The sequence below is a fragment of the Molossus molossus genome, unplaced genomic scaffold, assembly GCF_014108415.1.
Source record: "Molossus molossus isolate mMolMol1 unplaced genomic scaffold, mMolMol1.p scaffold_m16_p_13, whole genome shotgun sequence".
Classification (NCBI taxonomy): Eukaryota; Metazoa; Chordata; class Mammalia; order Chiroptera; family Molossidae; genus Molossus; species Molossus molossus.
Window position 1 is genome coordinate 83,613,316 of NW_023425348.1, and position 23,178 is coordinate 83,636,493.

General features: G+C 45.9%; 1 protein-coding gene across 3 annotated transcripts in view; it reads left to right on the plus strand.

The window, feature by feature from the left end:
* PTPRJ (protein tyrosine phosphatase receptor type J) overlaps nucleotides 1–19,520 on the plus strand; it is a 148,856-nt gene extending 129,336 nt beyond the window's left edge. For all 3 annotated transcript variants that reach the window (XM_036259172.1, XM_036259171.1, XM_036259173.1), the window contains exons 16-25: nucleotides 1,513–1,554; nucleotides 1,991–1,999; nucleotides 2,096–2,183; nucleotides 4,242–4,332; nucleotides 6,483–6,556; nucleotides 6,656–6,790; nucleotides 8,569–8,688; nucleotides 12,429–12,589; nucleotides 13,825–13,960; nucleotides 15,989–19,520. In XM_036259172.1, coding sequence (XP_036115065.1) covers nucleotides 1,513–1,554; nucleotides 1,991–1,999; nucleotides 2,096–2,183; nucleotides 4,242–4,332; nucleotides 6,483–6,556; nucleotides 6,656–6,790; nucleotides 8,569–8,688; nucleotides 12,429–12,589; nucleotides 13,825–13,960; nucleotides 15,989–16,147 — 1,015 coding nt within the window. In that variant the 3' untranslated portion in view covers nucleotides 16,148–19,520. The remainder of the gene's footprint in view (nucleotides 1–1,512; nucleotides 1,555–1,990; nucleotides 2,000–2,095; nucleotides 2,184–4,241; nucleotides 4,333–6,482; nucleotides 6,557–6,655; nucleotides 6,791–8,568; nucleotides 8,689–12,428; nucleotides 12,590–13,824; nucleotides 13,961–15,988) is intronic.
* Nucleotides 19,521–23,178: the final 3,658 nt, after the last annotated feature.

The window sequence follows — 23,178 nt, forward strand, 5'->3', positions numbered from 1 at the left end:
CCGGCTCCGGTGTCGGGTCATGGCTAAGCGCTGCAGTGTGGGTTGGTACTTTCAGTGTGTTCTGGTTCACACATCAGTTTCCTGGTCTTGAGAGTTCGGTTTAGAGTTCGCTCGCTTTGAACACGTGCCCTGTCTCTGACCAGCCGTCAGGGAGCTGAGCACTATTGTCTTCATCCGTCCAGGGGGCAACAGCGTGTCTGACTCATGACGCCGAAGAGCATTAAATGAACACAGTGCTTTGTGCAGTGTATGTACCTCGTATGCTGTGACTAGTTCATCTGTATATCCACCACTTGAGGTGGTTAATTAGTAAAAATGCCTGTTTTGAGCGCTTCCCGTATGCCTGGATTTGTGCTTCCTTCACGAGGCTCTGTGAGGCAGGTCTTACAGGCCCCATTGCAAGGAAGAAGCTGAGTGTAGGCAGTGTGGACATCGACCCGAAGCTGCTCTTCGCTCTTCATCAGGGGGATGCATTGCTGTCATCGGACTCGGCCAGCCTAGGAATTTCCGTCCCGCCAGGGTTTGCATCGCGGCTACGCGGTTCTGCCTCCACCTTGCCCCGCTGAGTTGGCCAGCAGAGCTGGTGGTCCAGCTTTTCGCATTAGATTCTGATACTTTTATCTGGTTAAAATAAAAGCGATACATGCTGTATAGAAGAAACAAAACAAACACAGAGCAAAAGAAGAGCAAAGAAATGAGATAATCCATAATCGCAGCACCCACTCGAAGCGACCGTTAACATGGCTGTGATTACAGAAGTCACCCAAATACTATACATGCATACACGCAGCCAGGTGGCCTCCGCTACACATTACTTTCTAGCCTGCTTCATTCATGGAAGACATGGGAGAGCTTCATTTCTTCTTCATTTGGAGTGGCTACAGAGTATCTAACTGTATGGATATTATTTAACCAACTTCCTAATTCTTTTCCCCTTTGCCACAGTTATCTATCCTTGTGCCTAAATCTTTGGGCACATTCATGATTATTTAATTAAATTCCAAGCTGGGCAGTGGTGCAGCCAGTGGGTATACATGTTTTTGATTTTGATACTGGTGCCAAATTGTCTTCCAGAAAGTGTGTTTTAAACACCAGTATGGGGTTTGTCCAAGAGTGCAGGAGAGTACCAGGTGCCCCCTACTTTACCTATGCCAGGTGTATTTTCTGGTTTATTTCATTAACTTATTGGACAGGCTTTTCAAAAGCAGAGTATGAAACAATACATAATGCTGTTGGTATATATTTATGCAAGGAATTTCCTGAAAGCTACTTGAGTAAGATTCTTCTGTACTTTTAGATGGTATAAGAGAGAGGAACGTCACAGGTTTATAATCGGCATCTGTTGCTTAGGTCTAAGTTTAGAATTGTGGAGCAGGATTTCAGTGTCATATATGAACGAATGCCCAGGAAAATGGCATTTTTAGATACGTGAAAGGACAAAGCATAAAATTAACCTTTTTTTTTTTTTTTTTTTTTTTTTTTACCTAATGTTTGTTTTTCCTTTTAAAACAGGAAAGATGCAAAGAACAATGAAGTGTCCTTTTCTCAAATTAAGTAAGTCTTTTTGGCCGTGATCATCCAGAATTTCTTGCTAACTTGTTGTTCTGCAAGGGAACTGTGTTTATCAGTCTCTGCACTAGCTTCCTGGCAGGTGGGATCATACTGACCATATTCTACCAGCCATTCCACTAATATATATGTATTGTTTGATTAAAAAAATAGGTTATCGAGATCTAGGATCAGAGGACTTGCTCAAAGTTACAAAGCCAGTCAGTTACATCACAGGGTCTAGAAGTTGAATTTCCTGATGCATGTTTCCAAATCTGTAAATAGCATTATACTGACCCCTTCCCCAACTCCCTGTCCCGCCAAAAAATTATACTATAGATGTTCTTTTTTGGGGAAGATGTTTACTGTCATCTGCAGAGGCATGGTTGGGTCATTTTTTCCTAACTGTCTATTTTTCTTTCTTTCCCTTTCTATGATGAAGACCTAAAAAGTGAGTAAACTCTCGGCTTTTTAACATAACTTGTGTTTTTCTATTTCAGACTTTCTTGAATGTCAAACATCCTAATGCCTTGTTTTGTTCTCTCAGATCCAAGTTAGTGAAAGTGGAGCATTTCGAGGCCTACTTTAAGAAGCAGCAAGCTGACTCCAACTGCGGGTTTGCCGAAGAATACGAAGTACGTGGTTGTGAATACCAAGGTTTTCTTTGGCTTTGTTGTTTTTTTTCCTGAAAGTTGTAAGACTGCCCATTTCCTAGAGAGAGCTAGAAACATCGATGAGAGAGAACAGCAACTGGCCGCCTCCTGTATGCCCCCCACTGGGGGTCGGGCCCACAACCTGGGCATGTGTCCTGACTGGGAATTGAACCGGTGACCTCTTGGTGCATGGGTCTACACTCCACTACTTAGCCGCACCGGCCGGGCTTTTTTAAAAAAAATTTTATTTTTTTTATCAGCATTTATTTATTCTGCCTGGCTGTAGTGTTAGTAATTTCTGTCTAACCTCCGTCCCAGGTTGTAAGCCCTGGAAGGCAAGGACTGTCCTTTCCTTTTGGCCTCTGCGACAGGTTTTGAGGGCCAACATAACAGTACCGCACACCGGGTGGCTGCAAACAGCAGGAAGGTATTCTCTCACAGTTCTGGAGACCAGATGTCCAAAATCAGTGCGTTGGGCAGGGCCGTGCTCACTCCAGAACCTCCTGGACGGAACCCTGTCTGCCTCATGCGGCTTCGGGAAGCCCGGGCCTTTCGACTGTGGCTTCAGCGCTCCAGTGCCGCCCGTCCTCGAGGGGCTGTCTGCCCTGGTGTCTGTCTCCGCCTCCCTTCTCTTATAGAAGGGCATCGGGCACAGGGCGTTCAGGACCCGCCCTGCTCCAGTGTGACCTCATCTTACCCTGATTACATCTGCAAAGACCACAGTTCCAAACACGATGGCATTCACAGGTGCTGCACTGCAGACCTGCAGCGTGCCTTCAGGTGGACATAATTTAACCCGGAGCATCTCTGCAGTCCCACTTTTTTTTTTTTTTGTTAATCCTCACCTGAGCATATTTTTCCATTGATTTCTTTTTTTAATTTTTAGATAGAGTGGAGGGAGGGAAAGGGAGGGAGGGAGAAAGAGAGAGAGAGAGAGAGAGAGAGAGAGAGAGAGAGAGAGAGAGAGAGAAATATCAGTTCCTCCTGCACAACCACCAGGGCCATGGATCAAACCTGCAACCCAGGTACATGCCTTTGACCAGGAATTGAACCCAAGAACCTTTTTGGTCCGTGGGCCTACACTCTAACCTCTGAGCCAAACTGGCCAGGGCTGCATTCCCACTTTAAAAACAACAACAGTTTTATTGAGGTATAATTACAAACAATAGATTGAAAAAGTTTATTTTTCTCTGTGCTTTATTGAGAAATAATTGACATACATCAGCGTGTAAGTTTAAGGCGTATAGCACACTAGTTAGACTTACAAATACTATGAAATGATTCCCGCAATAGGTTCAGCTAACATTCATCTTCTCATATAGATACGATAAAAAGAAAATTAAAAAAAAAGAAAAAAAAATTTTTTTCTTGTGATGAGAACTCTTAGGATTTACTCTGGTCTGCCACAAGAATTTTTAAAACATGTACTACCTGACTATTTAGTCAGTGGCACTGGTCTCTTTTCCCTTTGAGATATATATACACACACACACACACACACACACACACACACACACACACACACGCACATATATATAGAGATAAAAAAATGACAACAGCCAACACAACAATAGCTGTCCAGTGTGAATGAATCAAAATTATACCTATTTCTTTGGTCAGATTGGCAAAATATATTTTTTGGTGTGCCGCCAAATTTTAGTAAATTGTTTCTGTGTGCCATGAGATGGAAAAGGTTGACAGTCACTGCTATATAGGGTGGGTCCTTAACCCCCTGTGACTGATGCCCTTTTATAAAAGGAGGAGGGAGGCAGAGACACCCGGGGGAGGCGGCCAAGCGAGGAGGCAGGTACTGGAGTTTTGCAGCCACAGTCAACAAATATATATTCCTATCACAGAGGAAATATGGGATATACCATAGAGGAAATATGGGCTATACCATATAGAAAATATATGATGTATAACACTATAGCCTTAGCTATAGTCATCATGTTGCATTTCCACTTTAGTTTCTCATACTCTATGTTCAGTAAAAATAATATCTGAACAACTAACTAAATGAAACAACTCATTTATTTTCAGGATCTGAAGCTTGTTGGAATTAATCAGCCTAAATATGCAGCTGAACTGGCTGAGAACAGAGGAAAGAATCGCTATAATAACGTTCTGCCCTGTAAGTTGTGTCTCCCACACAGTCCCTTTCTCTGTCCCTGGCCATTGCGCTCTAACAGCAGGAGGCGGGGAATCAGGATACCAACTGGCCACTCCCACAACCGTTCACTGGTCGCCCACTGGGTGCTAAGCTCAGTATTTGGGCATATTCCACTGAATTCAGTCCTCCTGACAACCTTATGAAATCGAGAGTGGAATATTCATTTTGCAGAGGAGGAAAGCGAGGCACAGAGTGGCGAAATGGTTGGTCCACAGTCACCCAGGCAGCCCTGGCAGGATGGGGCTTGGCTGAGGTCTGTCATTTTCATTCAGGGACAAGGCCAGAGCCTGTGCTCTTCTTTTAACCCCCCCCCCCAATTACAGTTGACATTCAGGATTATTTTGTATTAGTTTCAGGTGTACAACATCGTGGTTAGACCATCACAAAGTTTGCAAAGTGTTCCCCCTGGTATTTCCAATTCCCACCTGGCACCATACACAGTTATCACAATATTATTGACTACATTTCCTCTGCTCTATTCTGCATCTCCACGACTGTCCTTTAACCACTGGCCTGCACTTCTCAATCCCTTCAGCTTTTTCTCCCAGCCCCCATCCCCCTCCCATCCAGAGCCGGTGCTGTTACCCCGCCATCTCCCAGCTCCTTTATTTTAGTTGATATAGTTCTGGAAGGAAGGAGCAGGAGGAGTACCGGGATGTGTTCTCCTCGTCCAGACATGTCTGGTTGGGCTGAGTACATCCCACACGGAAACAGGAATTATACTGGATTCACTCCTGTTTCTGAGAATTGACAGTGTCTGCAGCCTAACCGACAGGGATAGCAGCACATTGAATTTAAAAGGAGAATTATTTATTACATCATTCATTAAGACTAAATGTAAACCCTTTCCCACAGAAAGTTCTTTGTGGTTTATCTTTTGGGTGGGAATTCGGACACAGAGACATGTCAGTAGGTCATGGCTGTGTTCTGACTTCGCTGAGATCTGTAGGCTCTACTGATCATTTTTACACCAGGACATTTAGAGACAGTGCCTCTTTTCTGTGAGGTTGGTTTTCCTTTCCTGGCTGGAAATGTCAACTTCTGTTTAGAGTCAGGATTTTCTAGCACCTGGGTTCTTTCTGTTCACCCCCCCATGCCCCTTGTGTTGACAGTGGAGACATTGATCCATATTCTGAGATCTAGGCCGGTGTTCCTGCCCCAGCACGGCCCTTCCAGGGTTACCAGGGGTTATTGGCCTGTTCTTGTGACCATCTGTGGAGATTTTCAGCTCCTGAGTTTGGGTATTGTTTTTATCGGAATCTTTTAGGCTGGAACTCATTTTGGTAACTGGGTTTGGAATTGTTATATTATCTTGTCCAGGGGAGGGTGAGGCACTGTGCGGTCACAGACCGGGAGACATCGGTACTGCTGCTGATACCCCTGCCTGACGTTTGAATTTAAGGATATTGTTTCATTTCTCAAGTGGGGCAAGTTTGTATGTATTTTTGAGATGAAATTACTTAGAAAAAATGAGAAATATGTGTTTTAGATCCTCCCACCCATAGACGCCTTATACATTCAGTTTATTCTTGAACTTGCTACTATCTTTTTATAACAACTGTTTTATGAGACCAGAGAAAGTGTGAAAAGATTAACCTGAATATGTACCCACTAGGATAATTTTGTTTATTAGTGGAAAAGGCACTCAACTTGAATTCTGACTGCTGTTCACAAATATCAGTGCCTGAGAAGTCATTCAATCTTTCTGATTCAGTTTACTTGTCTGTAAAATGGGCACAAAAGCTTGTAGGGTGGTTTTGAGGAAAAAGTAAAATTGCTTAGGCCATTCCTGGCTCACCCAAGGGTGCTTACAGTGGTGGGTTTGTTTAGTCTGGGGAGGCGGTTTGACCTGGTTAAGAGCTGGGGCCCTGGTGTCAGGCTACCTAGATTTGATCCTTGATTCTGCCACTTACTGTCACATAACTCTATGCCATGGTGACATCGGGTGACTGTGAGGAGGAAATATGGCTGCATGCAAACAGTGCCAGCCTGTGTACCCCCAAGGTGTGCCAGAGCCCTGTGCTGCTAGCTCGTCCCTCTTTTCCCTCTCTGTGTGTCGCTCCCTCAAACGTTTGCTTCTCACGAGGACCTTTTTTCTCTTAAATTCACAGATGATATTTCTCGTGTCAAGCTCTCAGTCCAGATCCACTCAGCTGACGACTACATCAATGCCAACTACATGCCTGTGAGTGGGAGAGGTGCTCAGAGCACTGGCTTGTGGGGACCCTTCTGACCTCTTCTTTCTCTTTCTTTGACCGTGAATGTGGCTCGCGTTCTGTTTCAGGGCTACCATTCCAAGAAAGATTTCATTGCTACGCAAGGACCTTTACCCAACACCTTGAAAGCTTTTTGGCGAATGGTTTGGGAGAAAAATGTATATGCCATTGTCATGTTGACCAAATGTGTTGAACAGGGAAGGGTAAGCATCTTTTAAAAATATATATTATTACATTTAATTAATTCATTCACTTTTTATTGTTGTGGAAAGATATCTTAACATCTCTTTGTCTTAAAAACAAACAAACAAACAAACAAAAACAGTAACAAAAACCACTCTTCACCAAACAGTAACACCTCTATTCTGCTTTTCTGTCTTTTTAGTCTCCAAATGAAAAGAAAAAAAAAACAAAACAACTTATTTAGAATAACATAAAAGAAAAATTACAGAGTGAAAAGAATCTTAAAAAATTGATTGTAGCCCTGGCCAGTTTGGCTCAGCTGTTAGAGAGTCGGTCTGCGGTCCCGAGAGACCCGGGTTCGGTTCCCGCTAAGGGCACGTACCTCGGTTGCAGTTTGTCCCCGGCCCTGGTTGGTCGTGCGGGTGGCGGCCACTCGATGTGTCCCTTCACGTCGATGTTTCTCTCTCTCTCTCCCTTCCTCTCTCTCCCTCCCACTCTATCTGTACAAAAAATGGAAAAATATCCTCGGGTGAGGTAAAAAAAAAAAAAATCGATTGTATTACTAGCTGTGTTGGTGGACAGATAATAGTCTCTATTCGTTAAGTCACTGCTGCCGGAGCTGGTTAATAGCAGGAGCGGGGTTGGCATGTGCAAGGTCTCCCAGGCCTGGAACAAGATGCTGCTGCTGCTCCGTCCTTCTCCAGCTCTGTGATTGGTGCAAGCCCCCTGTGTCTCTAAGCAGCCAGCTTCTTCCTCTGTGAGACGGGTTACCTGACCAACCCAGGGATTTTCAAACTTGGTTTTTAGCACTGGAAACTTTTCTTAATGCCAAATCTCAGACGTGTCCCTAATAAGTCTCAGCCGTGCCCTCTCCCTGCAATGGCCTGAAATCCCCAGACTGCTTCCCTTAAAGATAAGATTTCTTCTAGTAATAAAATCTCATGTTTCCATAAATGGATCTGAGGAGAAGGAGAAAACATGCTAAATTCACGAGTTCTGTGTCCGAGGAGTAGGACCTAATGTTGCTCTTGAATTTGTTCGTGTAGGTTTGTTACTTGAGGAATAGGATAGGACTTGGCTCCCTAAGCCAGGGGTTCTCAAACACACACCTGCATCAGAGTCACAGGGAGGGAGGCTCCACCTTCGGAGTGTCTGTGGTGGGACCCTGCACTCAGACCGTTCCCAGGGCTGGGCTTCTGCAAATCCAGGATGCACCCTTTGAGTAGCACTGTGCTACTTTTTAATTTAATTAATTAATTAATTAATTTATATTGGTGAAAGAATTACAGATGCCCCCCCATTTTTCTCCATTGACCCCCTCCTTCCCTCTCCCAACACCCTCCTGCCTTCTCTAGTCTAATGTCCATGTCGATTGTTTGTACATACATGCATATAAGTTCTTTGGTTTATCTCTTCCCACCCCTGAAACCTTCCAATTTTAAAAGAGTTGGCAACAGTTATAAGTTAAAAAACAAAAAAACAAAAAACAACCCACAATTTTAAGGATCAAACAGAACCCAACCAAAGGACTCAATCGGTCCTGATGCCATTTGTCAATTTCCGGGCTTTCTTGGTGCTAGCAGATGGTGTGATCTGAGTCTTTGTATAAACATGCACTTTCAGCCCTGGCTGGGTAGCTCAGTTGGTTAGAGCGTCTTCCTGATATGTCAAGGTTGGGTGTTCAATCCCCGGTCAGGGTACATACAAGAATCAAACAATGAATACATAAATAAGTGGAACAACAAATCTCTCTCTCTCAAATCAGTAAAAATTTTTTAAAAATGCACTTTTATTCTAGACCAAATGTGAAGAGTACTGGCCTTCCAAGCAGGCCAAGGACTATGGGGACATAACTGTGGCAATGACCTCCGAAATTGTTCTTCCAGAATGGACCATCAGAGACTTCACTGTGAAAAATGTGAGTAAGACGTGAGGATGGTTCACGCTCATATAAAATGACCATATGTTAATTTTAGGGGTGATACTTTTTTAGGTTAATATTAACCAATATCTTTGTATGCATCCAAAATTTAGTTTTGCTTTTTTCTTCACAGAATAAAACAATTCATATCTATACATACTCAAAGGCCACCCTTTAGCTTTGCTTTCTCAGGGGGAATTGCATGTTATTCTTGGGTAAAACGGACGCTAAGAGTGTGGCTCAGCATCCACAGCGCCTTTCCTTCCCCTTCCGGGTGACTTGCTCGTAGAGTTTTTGTTACAAACCGAGGCCCCTTTGCACCGGTTGTAAGGAACTGTGGCACCAGCAGAGGCCATTTCCCCTTGGGAGCAGTTTGTGACAACAGTTTCGCTGATAGGATTCCAGGGCATATACACACAGCTTCCCTTACCCCTACATTATGAAAACAAATCCAATAAATTGTGTGGGTACTTCAGGCAGTCAGTTTAGGTGTCCTTTTTTGCCCCCCAAGGGTGTTTAAAAAGAAAAGCAGTGTCAGGAAGCGACGTTGGTATCTTCTGGTGGGCGTGTAAATTGGCTTGACGCTTCGCGGTTTATATCAAGGGCATCAAAACGACCATTCCCCTTTGGTGGTTCCAGGTTTGCGAATCTGCCCCAAAGAAACAGTCTGAAATATAGGAGGAGGCTTATTATTCATAAAAATGAATCTCAGCACTATTTGTAATGGGGGAGGGGAGGGGGGAGCAGATTTGGAAACCATGCAAGTATCTAGCTTTTGGAGAGCGGATAACTGAATATAGGTTATCTTGTCATTGTATCATTATTCAGCTACTAGTAGTGATAGCTATGTAGACTGGATAATTCCCATGAGTATAATTAAGTGAACATACTAGGAGACAAAATTTTATGCATATAATGAATAGTGTATAAAAGAAAAACCTGGAAGTAGATTCAGTGGTGTTGAATTTTATGGGTGTGGGGTTTAGGTACTAATTTATGAGAATTTTCCTTGATGATTTTCATAAGTCATGGATACAGTTTATTATATTAAGTATTAACTCTTTACTAATTGCTGTGTCTCAAAGGCCCTGGCCTCAATTAATATTTTATTTATTTATTTATTTTTATCCTCACCAGAGGACATTTTTCCATTTTTTGTTCAGGTAGAGTGGGAGGGAGAGAGGGGAACAGAGAGAGAGAGAGAAACATCGATGTGAAAGGAACACATTGAGTGGCTGCCACGCGCACAGCCAACCAGGGCCGGGGACAAACTGCAACTGAGGTACCCGCCCTTAGCGGGAACTGAACCCGGGTCTCTCCGGACCACAGGCCGACGCTCTAACTGCTGAGCCAAACCGGCCAGGGCTCAATTAATATTTTAATTCCTTTCCTGGAGATGCTGTCAAAGCTCTTATTGTGCACTTGGTTGTCCGCATAAATAAAGCAACTCACAATTGTTAAGAATTCTTTAAAATGTCATGCAGATTTCTATAGATTTCACCCATGTAAAATGGACTAGCTTATCCTTGGTTGTTTTTACTGCTTGGGGTTCACCTTCATGGAAGAGAATTGTGGGTTGAATGTCCACATCATTTAAAAAAATTACTATTGCCATTATTATTATTTTTTATTAACTGGACCTCAGACTTTACCTGAATTTCACGTTTTTCCACTGAAGCCCTTTCCTGTTCCAGGATCCAATCCAGGATACCACATGGCATTTAGTAAAACACTTACTTTTTAATTATAGAAAATGAATGAATATATTTTCCTTTGAAAACATTTATTTATTTTAAAATGTGTTTTTATTGATTTTCAGAGAGAGAATCTTTTCCTTTTTATTTTTATTTATTTATTTATTTATTTTATCCTCACCCGAGGCTATTTTTCCATTTTTTGTACAGATAGAGTGGGAGGGAGAGAGAGGAACACAGAGAGAGAGAGAAACATCGATGTGAAAGGGACACATCGAGTGGCTGCCACCCGCACGACCAACCAGGGCCGGGGACAAACTGCAACCGAGGTACGTGCCCTTAGCGGGAACCGAACCCGGGTCTCTCTGGACCGCAGGCCGACGCTCCAACCGCTGAGCCAAACCGGCCAGGGCTCTTTTCCTTTTTAAAAGTGGGAACATAACAGATAGAGTTAAAAGTCTCTTTTGCCCAGCCAGTGTGGCTTAGCGGGTTGGGCGACGTCCCATGGACTGAGAGATCCCGGTTCGATTCCCGGTCAGGGCACATGTCTGAGTTGTGGGCACGATCCCCAGTCAGGGGGGGGGGGCATGCAGGAGGCAGCCGATTGATGTTTCTCTCTCACACCGATGTTTCTATCTCTCTCTCTTTCTCTCTCTAAAATATCCATAAAACCATATTTAAAAAAATTTCTTTTGACTGTCACCCCTAACCTGGACCCCTTTTGCCCCCCTGTAGAGATAGTACTGAAAAGTCCGACCCTCCCCTGGTCCTTCCTCTCCTCTTGTCGCTCAAGGCTGGCTTTCTGTGGGTGAATACTTCTGGTTCAAGTTGTGACTGCTGCGTTTGTGTGTCGTGGGACTTCCCAGCACCCTCTCCCTGTCTCTGCCTTGTTTCCTTACTGTCTTCCACATTTTGAATAACGTGGATGCACTGTGTTTATAATGTATATGCATTTTTAAAAAAAGCCTCGAAGGGGAGCTGTCATCAAGGAGATGGAAATGCCCCCAGTCCTGACGTAGGCACGCACGGGTGAGGGCAGTGCCTGGCTGTGGGCATGATGAGTGCAGTTGACTCAGGGACGGGAGGGGCCCGGCCTGGGCAGGGTCCTGATCACCAAGGTACATGCTTCCGTCTGTGGTAGGAAACCAGCCTGTGTAGTAACTGTCTGTTATAACAGGGTCCACTTTCCATTGTCGGTCTGAGGTTGAAATCGCTGGCTTTTTGGGGGAGGTCCTTTGTTAGGTGCCCGCAGTTCTGAATATTTACTCGACGCTGCTGTTTGCCTGCATGCCATTACATTCTCTGGGAGACGTGAGCTGTGAGGCAGTTCTCCCTGAAGGCACCGAGGATCACAGTTGTATTCGTGGGAATTTACTTCTGGTCAGGGACATCGCCGGGTGGGCTCAGGGACGCACTCTCTGAAGCTCTAAGGGGTTGTCGGTGTGAGGATGTGAGCACATCATAGGCAGGAAACTGGTGGGAGAGGGGAGGGGTCTGGAAACTCAGAGGATGAGGGACTTCGACCCCTGGGCTGAGTGTTGGGGATGTCACCGTACTTCCTGGAACCTTTGCTCCCTTGTCTCGAAGGGGCATAAGAACCCTCCAGCGTGGGCATGTGGTGAGGATTTCTGAGCACAGCGAAGTCCGTGCAAGCGCTTTGTTAAAATTCTGGTTTCTAGTCGGACCACCCCTTTCGGTGCCTTCCAGCCGTCCGGTGCGGTTCAGCATGCAGGCGCTGCCTCATTTCACCAGCCTTTCTGATGTTGCCAGGCAGCCTGTCTCCCTGGATCTAACCTCTAATTTCTTTTTAAAAATATATGTTTTTATTTATTTTTAGAGGGAGAGGAAGGGGCAAGAGCAAGACAGAGAAACTTCAGTGTGAGAGGGACATTTTTTGCTGCCTCCCATACACACCCTGACCGCATATCCAAATCCACAACCCTGGGCATGTGCCCTGACCAGGAATCAAAGCACCGGAGGATGCTCAGCCAACCGAGCCACACCAGCCAGGGCTGACCTCTAGTTTCTTTTCTTGGCTTTTAGAACCAGACGAGTGGCAGTCACCCTCTGCGACAGTTCCACTTCACGTCCTGGCCTGACCACGGGGTCCCTGACACCACCGATCTACTCATCAACTTTCGGTATCTCGTGCGTGACTACATGAAGCAGAGCCCCCCCGAGTCGCCAATTCTCGTGCATTGCAGGTAGGCAGGTGGCGGTTCACGCGAGACCGGTTTCCCAGGTAATCCTAACATGGCCACTTCTGAAAAGCTAGGTCTAAGGTGGAATGCAGTAGGCATTTACAAATTCAGGAAAGGTTTGGATAAGGTACCACGACTTACTCCCTAAACCCTGGGATGGGGATTGGCAAACAATAGCTTGTAGGCCAGATCTGGTAGGTTGCCTGTATTTTTTTTTTTAAACCATAATTTATTTCTTATTTGTAATATTTTCTTGTACACTATTTCAATCTTACAAAAATATAGAGAATAATAATTTAATAATGCATATCTTGAGGCCATATATATTTATTTTTGTTAATACGACATTCTAGATATTAAGTCTCCACTTACCAGCCTCCTATCCCATTCTCCTTACATAGACAAACATGGTCCTAAAGGTTATGTACGCCATTCCCTTGGCTGCTTTTACATTTCATCGCATATGTATGTATCTATGTGGCTTCATACAGCGGTAACTTATCAGATTTTATTGTGTATACATCACTGTACGACCTGCCTCCTTCCTTCAGCATGTTGCTTTGTTACTTAACCGTGTTGAAACTTGTAATTCTACTTTGTTTTATTTATTCACTTAAAAATGTTTCTGATGTACACAAACTGCACGTAACTTAATATCTGCAACTTGATGAGTTTGGCAATAAGTACATACACAGGAAACTATGACCGTGGTCTGTTTAACTGCCTGCTTTTGTACAGCTTTCCTGGGCCACAGCCACGCTCTTTGTTTACACATTGTCTGCAGCTACGTTCATGCTGCAGCGGCAGAAAGAGACCGTTGCAAACCGAGGGTATCAGTCTGGCCCTTTACAGAAGAAGCTTGCCACCCCCTCCTCTAGAACAGTAACATTAGGTTCTGAGCTAAAGACTCCATTTAGGGCCGAAGAAAGGATGGGCTGCGTTGCCCTGTGGGGATACGCTGATGAAACTTCCCATCCTCGCGTAGGGCGGCACCTTGATGAGAACTGAGATTCAGGAAGCTCTAGCACCGAGTTTCATTTGTGGCATCTGACTGCAAAGGAACTTTGGAACTTTGGGTCCCTGTCCCAAGCTAGCTGACTCGCTGAGGTTTCAGTTGAGCGGATGTGTGATGATCCTGGGTTCTGCCCTCAAACAATGGAGGAGAGCGAGATGCATGCCCCGGAGGTGTGAGCTGTACTGTAACCCTCAGCCAAGTGCTCATCTCCCTTCTCTTTTAGCGCCGGCGTTGGGAGGACGGGCACTTTCATCGCCATCGATCGTCTTATCTATCAGATAGAGAACGAGTACACTGTGGACGTGTACGGGATTGTGTATGACCTTCGGATGCACAGGCCTTTAATGGTGCAAACAGAGGTGAGGCCAACATCTGTTTCACAGTCCACCTTCCTGTCTGTTTTTAAAGGGTTGCCTTGCGTCACGCACTTGTGTTACACTATTTCACCCTTCCAGAGCTTCCCGGCTCTTGGCTGTGATGTAACACTGGATTTCTTTAAGACCCTCAACTGACACGGGCTTGAGCTACCGGATACAGTGACACGTGGTCCTGATACCAGCGATGGCGCTACAAACCTAGACAGGGTCAGGATCCTCGCCCGCGGCTCCTGACTCACCGAATAGTCTTAGCAGGTCTCTCGACTTTGGCTTCCGGATCTTACACTATAAAACTGGCATTTTCACTCTTGGTTAAACTCTCACGGTCCTTAAAATGAGCTAGTGAAAGGGACTTACCAAATAGCAATACCATGAAACAGCATAATGTTGCTTCAAGCGGTAACGCAGCAACACGCCCAGCCTGGTGACTGGGAACAGCTTGGATTGCGGAGCTGCGGGAGGCCGGTGAGCACTTGGGAAAATGAATGCGCGACATCTGCTTGTCGCTGTGCAAGGCTGTTGGGTTTGGCTTCCCCTGAAATGTCCCCGACAGACGTTTTCGAGGCATGTTCTCCACAGACGTGTCGGGAAATGGCCTTTCTCAAAGTGTGGAGCGACTGCCCCTTGACCAGGACGAGAACAGAATGTTCATTCCGCGCCGGGCTGTGGCTTGCACCAACTCAGAACTCTGACCGTGTGCTCTGCTCTTGAGTCCAGCAGGGAATGTTCTAGAGACCTGGGCGCACTGCGGGCTTGGGGGCGAGGGGCGTGGCTGCAGTGAGGAGCGTGGACTTCTCCTCAGAAGAGACGCTGTCTTGTTTCTGCTGTAATTATGTAGAACAGCACTTGCCAATCCTTTTCCCCCTTTTGAGAGACACTGAGCTCTTCTACCTGCCTATAAATTATGTTCATGTCCCTTTTTTATATTTTGGAAATAATATTAACTGTCGATGTTTAAAAAATCTGTCGGGACAGGATTACATGGAGTATATTTTTCTCTTTCACTTTTTCTTCCCCAGTCACATGTCCTGGAAGTAGCCGATATTTACAGCTTGTGTATATTTTCACAGGCTTCTTTATGTATGGCGCTCTCTCTCTCTCTCTCTCTCTCTCACTCTCTCTCTCTCTCTCTCTCTCTCACACACACACACACACACACACACACAGATTCTTTTAAAAAAATTGGATCCTGTTTTATATATAATGCTGCCCTGTGATTTTTTTCCCTCTTACAGCATCATGGATGTTTTTGTGTGTCAACATATACTTTCTCTTGCTCTTTTTAATGGATACCTGCACATTCTGATATGCGCGCCTACAGGTGGTCCCCACCTGACTCTACCCTGATCCTTAACCCACCTCCTCTGTTGAGAATCACAATTTACTCTTGATTCTGCAATCCTCACCAGCCAAGAAGATTTTGTAGGACTTTTTATTGTTTGGACATAGGCGTGCATTACCTCCTCCACATTCTTTCATTGCCCTCCCCAAGATTCTGGTATTTCTCCTCGGGTGTGAAACTGGCACATGGCAGATGAGAAGTTGGGACTGTCTGGGGCTGTGGATGGGTGGACTTTCTTGGTTACCAATGGGACCTGTTCACTGTTTGTTCCTTGAGAATTATGGAAAATCAGGAAAAGTGAGCTATGACTTTTTTTTTTCTTTTTCAATACAGATTAAAAAAAAAAGAGAGACTATTTTATACAATTCCCATGTAAGAGCCAGGTTCCTGTTGGGTTGCATATATGTTAAACAACAGAGGTCTATTTTTACCTGCCGTATCTCGGCATCTAGCTGAGCGCAGCTGTGGGGAGCCTGTGCTTCTGGCGGGGCGTCATCGACGATGACGTTCTTGTTGCAGATTTCAGCAGAACGTGGTTACCTTTGGACACATGTGGACCTGGAGTGGCTGCTGCAGGGCCGTGGGCTTGGGGCGTGGGAATCTGAAACTAATTTGGTGCTCGTCTCCGCGACCAGCGCTCATTTCCTTTCTCCTTTCGTTTCTAACAGGACCAGTATGTTTTCCTCAATCAGTGTGTTTTGGACATTATCAGATCCCAGAAAGACTCAAAAGTGGATCTCATCTACCAGAACACAACCGCAATGACAATCTATGAGAACCTCGCCCCAGTGACCACGTTTGGACAAACAAATGGTTACATCGCCTAATTCCGGAGGAAAATCTCGCTGGAGTCCATTAGACCATCACACCCACAGCAAAGGAAAATGCCCCAATGTTGACATGTTTTTAGATGTCTAATATCTTAATGCTTTGTTCTGTTTTGTTAGAACTAATGGAGGGTGTGAAGCTCCCAGGTCACACGGGACAGATGAGAAGTTGGGGCTGTCAGGGGCTGTGGATGGGCGGAGAGCAGATCAACTGCATTCCTGGCCACCCGTGGGATGAGTTCATTTTTTTCCCCTTGAGAATTGTGGAAAACCAGGAGAAATGAGCTATGATTTTTTGTTTTTCTTTTTCAAAACATTTTTTTTTTAAAGACTATTTTATATGATCCATTGTGGAAGCCAGGATCGTGTTGGGTTGAATATATTTTAAGAATCAGAGGTCTATTTTTACCTACTGTATCTTGGAATCTAGCTGATGGAAAATTCATAGCTGTGGATGATTATCATGCAGGGAGGGGTGTGTGGCCCCCTCCCCTGGGTTTCTCTTTGAACATGTGCCTTTTCTGAATTATGCTTCCACAGGCAAAACTCAGTAGATTTCTATATTTTTGTACTGAATCTCATAATTGGAATATGCGGAATATTTAAACAGTTGTTTAGTATCAGCCTTCTCAGTAACATTCCTGTTCTTATTTGATTAGAGGAGGCCCCCCACCCTCCCCGTTTTGTGTTCTATTCCTTCTTCCCTTTTCCCTCCCAGTTTTCCCCAAAGACGTGTGTGTCAGTCACATTTCCAGCCCACCGGTTGAGTGAGAGTGGAGACTAAAAACACCTTGAGAAATTGGGGGGGGGGGTAGGGAAGCAAAGGAACTCTACCGCGATGGACTCTCCTTTTCCGGTCCCTGTTTTGTCCTTTTTCTCATTTCTGTATTTGGTAAGAAGGATTATTTAAAGGTGCAATATGTGACTTAGTGATTCAGAAAGCTCTAGGTTCTTAGCAACGTTTTACTCAGGTTGGCATTTTATGTGTGTCTGTGTAAATGTGTGTGTGTGTTTAAACGTGTGGCAATCTGTGAACATGTCAGTGTGAAAACAGCATCCGATGAATTCCTCCTCCTTCGAAGTCCACTGGCTTTAGTCTGTCTGCAGTGACACATGTTGGTATCTACTGTATATAAATATACATACTACACTCTTCAAAGCAGTCATTCCTTGGAGTTGAGGTGTACAAAGTTTGAATTTGTATCAAAGATGTAATTATTATTTTTAAAACCTTTTTTCACTATACTGCTGCTGTAATTACTTTGAATTAAAAAAAAGTGTAGATTAACTTTTTTTTTTTTGCTTCCGGTGTGTATCCACCAAGAATTTCAGAATTTATGTGGATTAATTTTATTGGTACATGATCTGTAAAATTCTCAAGGCATTAACATGAAAGGATTTGTTTCTTTTTATTTTATATTGTGGCTCAGGTTATATTGTGAAGAAGTTTTGAGTGTATCCTCCAATCGGTGTTGAAGTACACAAGGTCTTATGAAGGAATATCCATGTCCCCGCAAGCCCGTGGCCCTTGGCCACAGCCATAAATCCTGCTGTAAACTTAGGACAGGTGTGTCCTATTGAAGATGGGGATGGGGTCTTCTCCGGTGCCCTGGCCCCCGTGGACCTGTGGGAGCCTCTCTGCTGACCCTGCCTTGCTCCTCAGCTCACCAGCACTTTGATGACTGACTGGACACGTGACTGGGTGTTTTGGGGTTCAGAAGGGTGAACCAGGTTGTATTGACAGCCCTTGATCCGGTTCAGAGGTCACTGCTGTACGTCTGTTATTCCCTTTCCCTTTGAGGTACCGGAAGAACGAAAAGGAGAGGCGGCGGTGGTGTCTTGTTTTGGGAGAACCTTACTTCCCAAACGGAAATTGCACTTTTTGCTGAATCCTTTGCTGTCTTTGGTAGTAAGCAGTTCATTCAAGGTCAGACCCTTTGAGGAATGGGTTGGCCTGGCCAGGTTGGGCCTCTTGCTGCCACTTCGGAGGGGCCGTGGGCTCTGCCGGTCCGGATCGGGGAGCCACGCCGTGGCGGGGTGTGGAGTGCAGCTGGGCTGGTCTGGCCCCCGTGTGCAGGTCTCGGAGAGTCCGTAGCTTCATCCAGAGGTCCCTGTTCAGGCAGCAGTCTGGCCACACCCCTCCCCACTCCACGTTGTCAGGCAACCATGGCGATGGGGGTCGTCCAGGTGTCAAATCCCTGGAGATGCTATGCCTTGCCCTGCCCGCATCACTACCACGGACACATCGGAGGGAAGGACCTGGCTCTAAAAATTCCTTTAACATTAATGAAAACAACCATGATTATAACCATATTGTATAAAAACTCAAAAAACAAAAGCCCTCCTCCCTTCCGCCTGGCGTGGGCTTGGGAACTGGGCAGCAGCCCCACGAGCCGCTCCCGGATGTCATCCCCAACCCCAGAGGAAGGCTGTGCTGGAGCGCTCTGGATTCTGAGTGGCGGGTCACACAGAGGTCACCATGCCTCTGCCGCCTGAAGACGCTGGGAATGGGGCCAGCGGGGGTGGCGAGAGTATTTATAGCACAGGGATTGAAAAGGGAAGATGGATGTGTAAATATAATGGACATCGTGGCTGGGGAGGTGGCCATAGGAAAGAGGAAGGTGTTTTTGAACTCCTGCCCAAACCCTCCCAGGAACAAAGAACTAAAAGGTGAGGAGGCCAGTGGAATTATGGAGATGGTGGGATTGCCCTGCTTTTGTATTTGACAGTCACATACAGAAAAGCAGCCAGGGTGTCATTAGTGGTCATCGGTTTGGGGGATTTGGGTCATCGAATCTCTTCTCAGAGCAAAGACGTTTTGCCTCCAAAGTTCAATCGAGTGACGATCGGGACCGGGAGGAAATGACATCTGTGGTCTGTGCTCTGTGGCCATGTGATGACCTCCAGCTAGCTGTGGCATCCGTGACCCCACTGGATTTGGGCTTCATCAAGTCTGAGGCTCCCGGGGGGTGGGCCCCCCTATGCAGCTGACACGTTCGCTTTTCACCTGGATGAAAAGCCTGGTTCTCTTTTGGAGTGATTGACCGTGCATATTGAGCTAAAAAGGACTTGGTGACGGATGTTGATTTGCCTCAAAAGTCCCAAGTTCTGAGTTTGCAGACTGTCCAGAGCAGCCAAGCCTTCAACATACTGTAGCTTTTCCCCCCTCCCTTGGGGCACATATGGGTAGGCTGTGTTGATGTAGACTCTAAAACTGTAATTTTCTTGTAACTATTTTGGAATGATGCATATTTCTAATGTTTGTTATACTTGTACAGAGTATTGCTGTTGGTTGCTTTTCTTTGTTTTTTAAGGAAAAAAATGGCCTGAAAAAATTTTTAAAAAAGACTTACAAATACCAAATATAAAAAATGTCAACACATCATGCCTCTGTTTGTTTTCTTCCCTCCCTACTTGGTGTCCACACCGTTTCATTTACCGCTCTGTTTACTGGCCTGCGTTCGACTGGAGCATCCTTGACCAAATCACCGCCCCTGGGGGATTTTGCACCTTGTGTTAGTTTGCGTGGGCAGCCGTCACCAGGTACCACACCCTGGGGGCTGAAACAACAGAAACTCATTTCCTCACAGTGCTGGAGGCGAGGAGTCCAAAATCAAGGTGTCAGCAGGGCTGGTTTCCTGCGAGGCTGCTCTCCTCGGCTTGCGGATGGGCCGCCACCTCCCTGCGTCGTCACACGGCCTCCCTCTGTGTGGTCTGGGTCCTGGTCTCCTCTTCTTATAAGGACACCGGTCATATTGGATCGGAGCCCACCCTAGTGACCCAATTTTACCTTCATTACTGCTTGAAAGTCCCTGTCTTCAAATACAGTCACATTCTGAGGTACTGGTGTTCAGAACTCTAACGTACGGATTTTGGGGAGACACAGTTCAGCCCAATGCACACACCTGGGGAAGTGACCAGGAGACTTGGGAGAATTGAGTGTGCATCTAACACGTGGCCGTGTGTGCTCTCAGAAGATCCGATGAGTGGGTCTGCAGATGGACAGGCACCCACTTGGAGGTGACATGCATGCCTTAGGCAAGCCCCTAGGCCTTGTAGAGGGTTTTTGTTGATGGATTTGGGGAATCCCAGAATTGCTGGGATACTGTAGCAATTCGGGTAGTTTTTATTTCATCCCTTTCACTTGATGCAAACACTAAGCAGACTAAGATGATTTTGTTTTGAGATCTCGTTCCTCTTGCCTGAGACAGATTAATCCATTCAACAGTGGTACACGGACTGCCTGCTGTGCACCAGCCACTATACCCCAGGGGCCGAGGGTCCCACGGCGAACACAAGGGACAGAAATCCCGGCCCTCCTGGAGCTTACGTTCTGAGAAGAGTCAGGCAAACGACACGTACATAAAAACTTGAGTGTGTTAGATGGTGAAAATATACACTAACTCATCATTTTCACGTAAGAGAGATCTCTGTGCTCCACACAAGCCCTGCTTTGGGGGATGAACGAGAGACGCTGGACGCCGCAGTGCACACTTCTCAGGCCCGTCGGGGAGACGCTGAAAGCAGGGCAGGCCTGGCATAAGGGGCAAGTCCAGAGGGGGCCGTGCGTGTTGGTGCAAATGGAGAGTGAGCCCTGCGAAAGGCAGAGGGGTCGAAAGGAACAGGTAACAGGGATCCCAGAAGAACGGAGTGGGTGGCATTGAACCGAGTCTGAAGCAGGATTTTAGCAGGAGGATAAGGGGGCGGCACGGGCTGTGGAAGTCATGCCTGGAGCATGGGGAGGGCTTCCTGGTGACAGGAACAGGAGTGTGCGGGGAGGGGCAAGGTGACGTGGTGGCGCAAGACCCTGAGAGGTAAGCGCTCTAGGACTGTACGAATGGGTGACGAAAACGAAAACATTGTACCAGGTGTGTGAGTGTACAGACATACACACATATATATGTAAACACATACACAAATATATACATAGGGTGTCCTCCCAAAAAGGTATACACACTTAACAGCTGATAGCTCAATTGATGTGTCTTTCTTTTCAGATTGAACCCATTGGAATTTATAATTATTCAAGTGTGCATACATATTTTGGGACACCCTTTATAGACATGCACACACACACACACACACACACACACACACTTTTACCTTCACTATTTTTTTTGGACAGAACCTGCATGGTGGTCACATGGGTGACCCTGATAGGATGTAAGGACATAACCAGACACTTGATGGTTAGTGGGAGTAAAGGGTATAATTGGCCACATGCAGGGCACACTGAGCACTTTCAGTGGGAACAGGCGTCCTGGGCCTTTAGGTCCCACTAGGTTCTCAGCTGTCACTGATGTTCGGCACATCAGCAGGGGGTCCTGCAGGGCGTCTGAGTTGTTTCCTTGCCAATCCCTCTCTCCCTACCTCCACACTCCCTTTTTTTTCTCTTTTTCCTATCCTCGTCTCTCCCAACCAGATGGAGGCTGTGGCTAAATGCCGGCTTGCTTGCCAAGTGCAAAATAACTAGTAGCCATTCCAGCACATTCCTGAGTTGTTTACTGCGACAGTGGGGGACATAAGGCCAATTTTCCAGGCATGGTGTCCCTTAGTATGTCCGGGTCTGCCTGAGGTCCATCGTTATAATCAGTTTTCTGATTTAGGCAAAAACCACAGATCTGGGGCATATCACAACTGAATTATTCCAGACGTACAGAAAGTGTTTTGCTTTGAAAAAGATGCTGCTGAGTGTCTGGCAGTATGAAGAAGGGTCCAGGGTTCGGAGGCCCGGGCTTTATTTCGTTCTCTTGGACCCAGAATGACTGAGTGGACATCACAGAGCCGCTCCACGTCTGCAAGCATGAGGTGGCAGAGAGCTGAGGTTTGTCCCTAGCACTGGGAGTGCAGTGTCCGTGGCCTGTGGAATACAGTTGGCCCTCGGACAACTCGGGTTTGAACTGCATGGGTCCACCGACAGGCGGATTAAAAAATGTAAACACGGTCAGCCCTTTATATTGGCAGGTTTTGCATCCATGGATTCATCCAACTGTAGATGGGAAACTATTTTCTCATTCATAGCTGCAGATTCCCAACCGCAGATTCGCAATCTTGGAATCGAAATTACATATATATGTGTGCTGCTTTCCATCCCTGGATGGCTGGATCCCGGAATGCAAAGCTCCGACTGTAGCGTCGAAAGTTGTGTGTGGATTTTCCATGGCGTGGGTGTGGGTGCCTCTAACCCCGTTGTCCTTCGAGGGTCCACAGCACACAGGCCCCGCTGCCTGAGCAGAGGTGGGCGTGGGGACGTCCTTCTGATAAAGCGGAGGGAACAGACCCAGGCCCCTACGGAGGTAATTTCCCAGGGTGTCGAGCCTGGGTGCCGTCTGTCCGTCACACCTTCTCCTGGGACCTTTCCGGGGGCCTACTTTCATGTTGCACACCTGCCACTCAACAGAGAAGGGGCTTGAGGTAAGTTTAGTCAGAAAAAAGATGACAGCTACTTTTTTTGCACAAATGAAGGTGGTTACAATTTTGCTGCTGCAATTGCGGAGACACTCAGCATTTTGCCTGGAACACTCAATAAGTGGTAGATAGATATCCACTGATCAATTTACGTTTTATTGATCATGGAACACTCAGTAAGTGGTAGATAGATATCCACTGATCAATTTACGTTTTATTGATCATGGAACACTCAGTAAGTGGTAGATAGATATCCACTGATCAATTCACGTTTTATTGATCATCCACGATGGGTGGGCCGTGGGCCCTGGGGATGCACATTTGTGAAGAAAACAGGCATGGTCACTGCCTTGTGGAACTTAAGGGCCTGTGGGAGAGATGGGAAATTGAAAAGGAATCAACCTATATTTTCTGACCCACGGCAGCTGGAAGTGAGAAGGCAGACAGGGAGGGAGAGGGCAGGAGGGGCTGAGGGGACCAACACCTTGAGGCAGGAATGTGGCACTTTAAAAAAATACATATTTTATTGAATTTATTGGTGTTACATTGGTTAATCAAGTTATCCAGGTTTCAGGTGTATGATTCTATACTCCGCCGTCTGTATATCGTGTTGTGTGTTCACT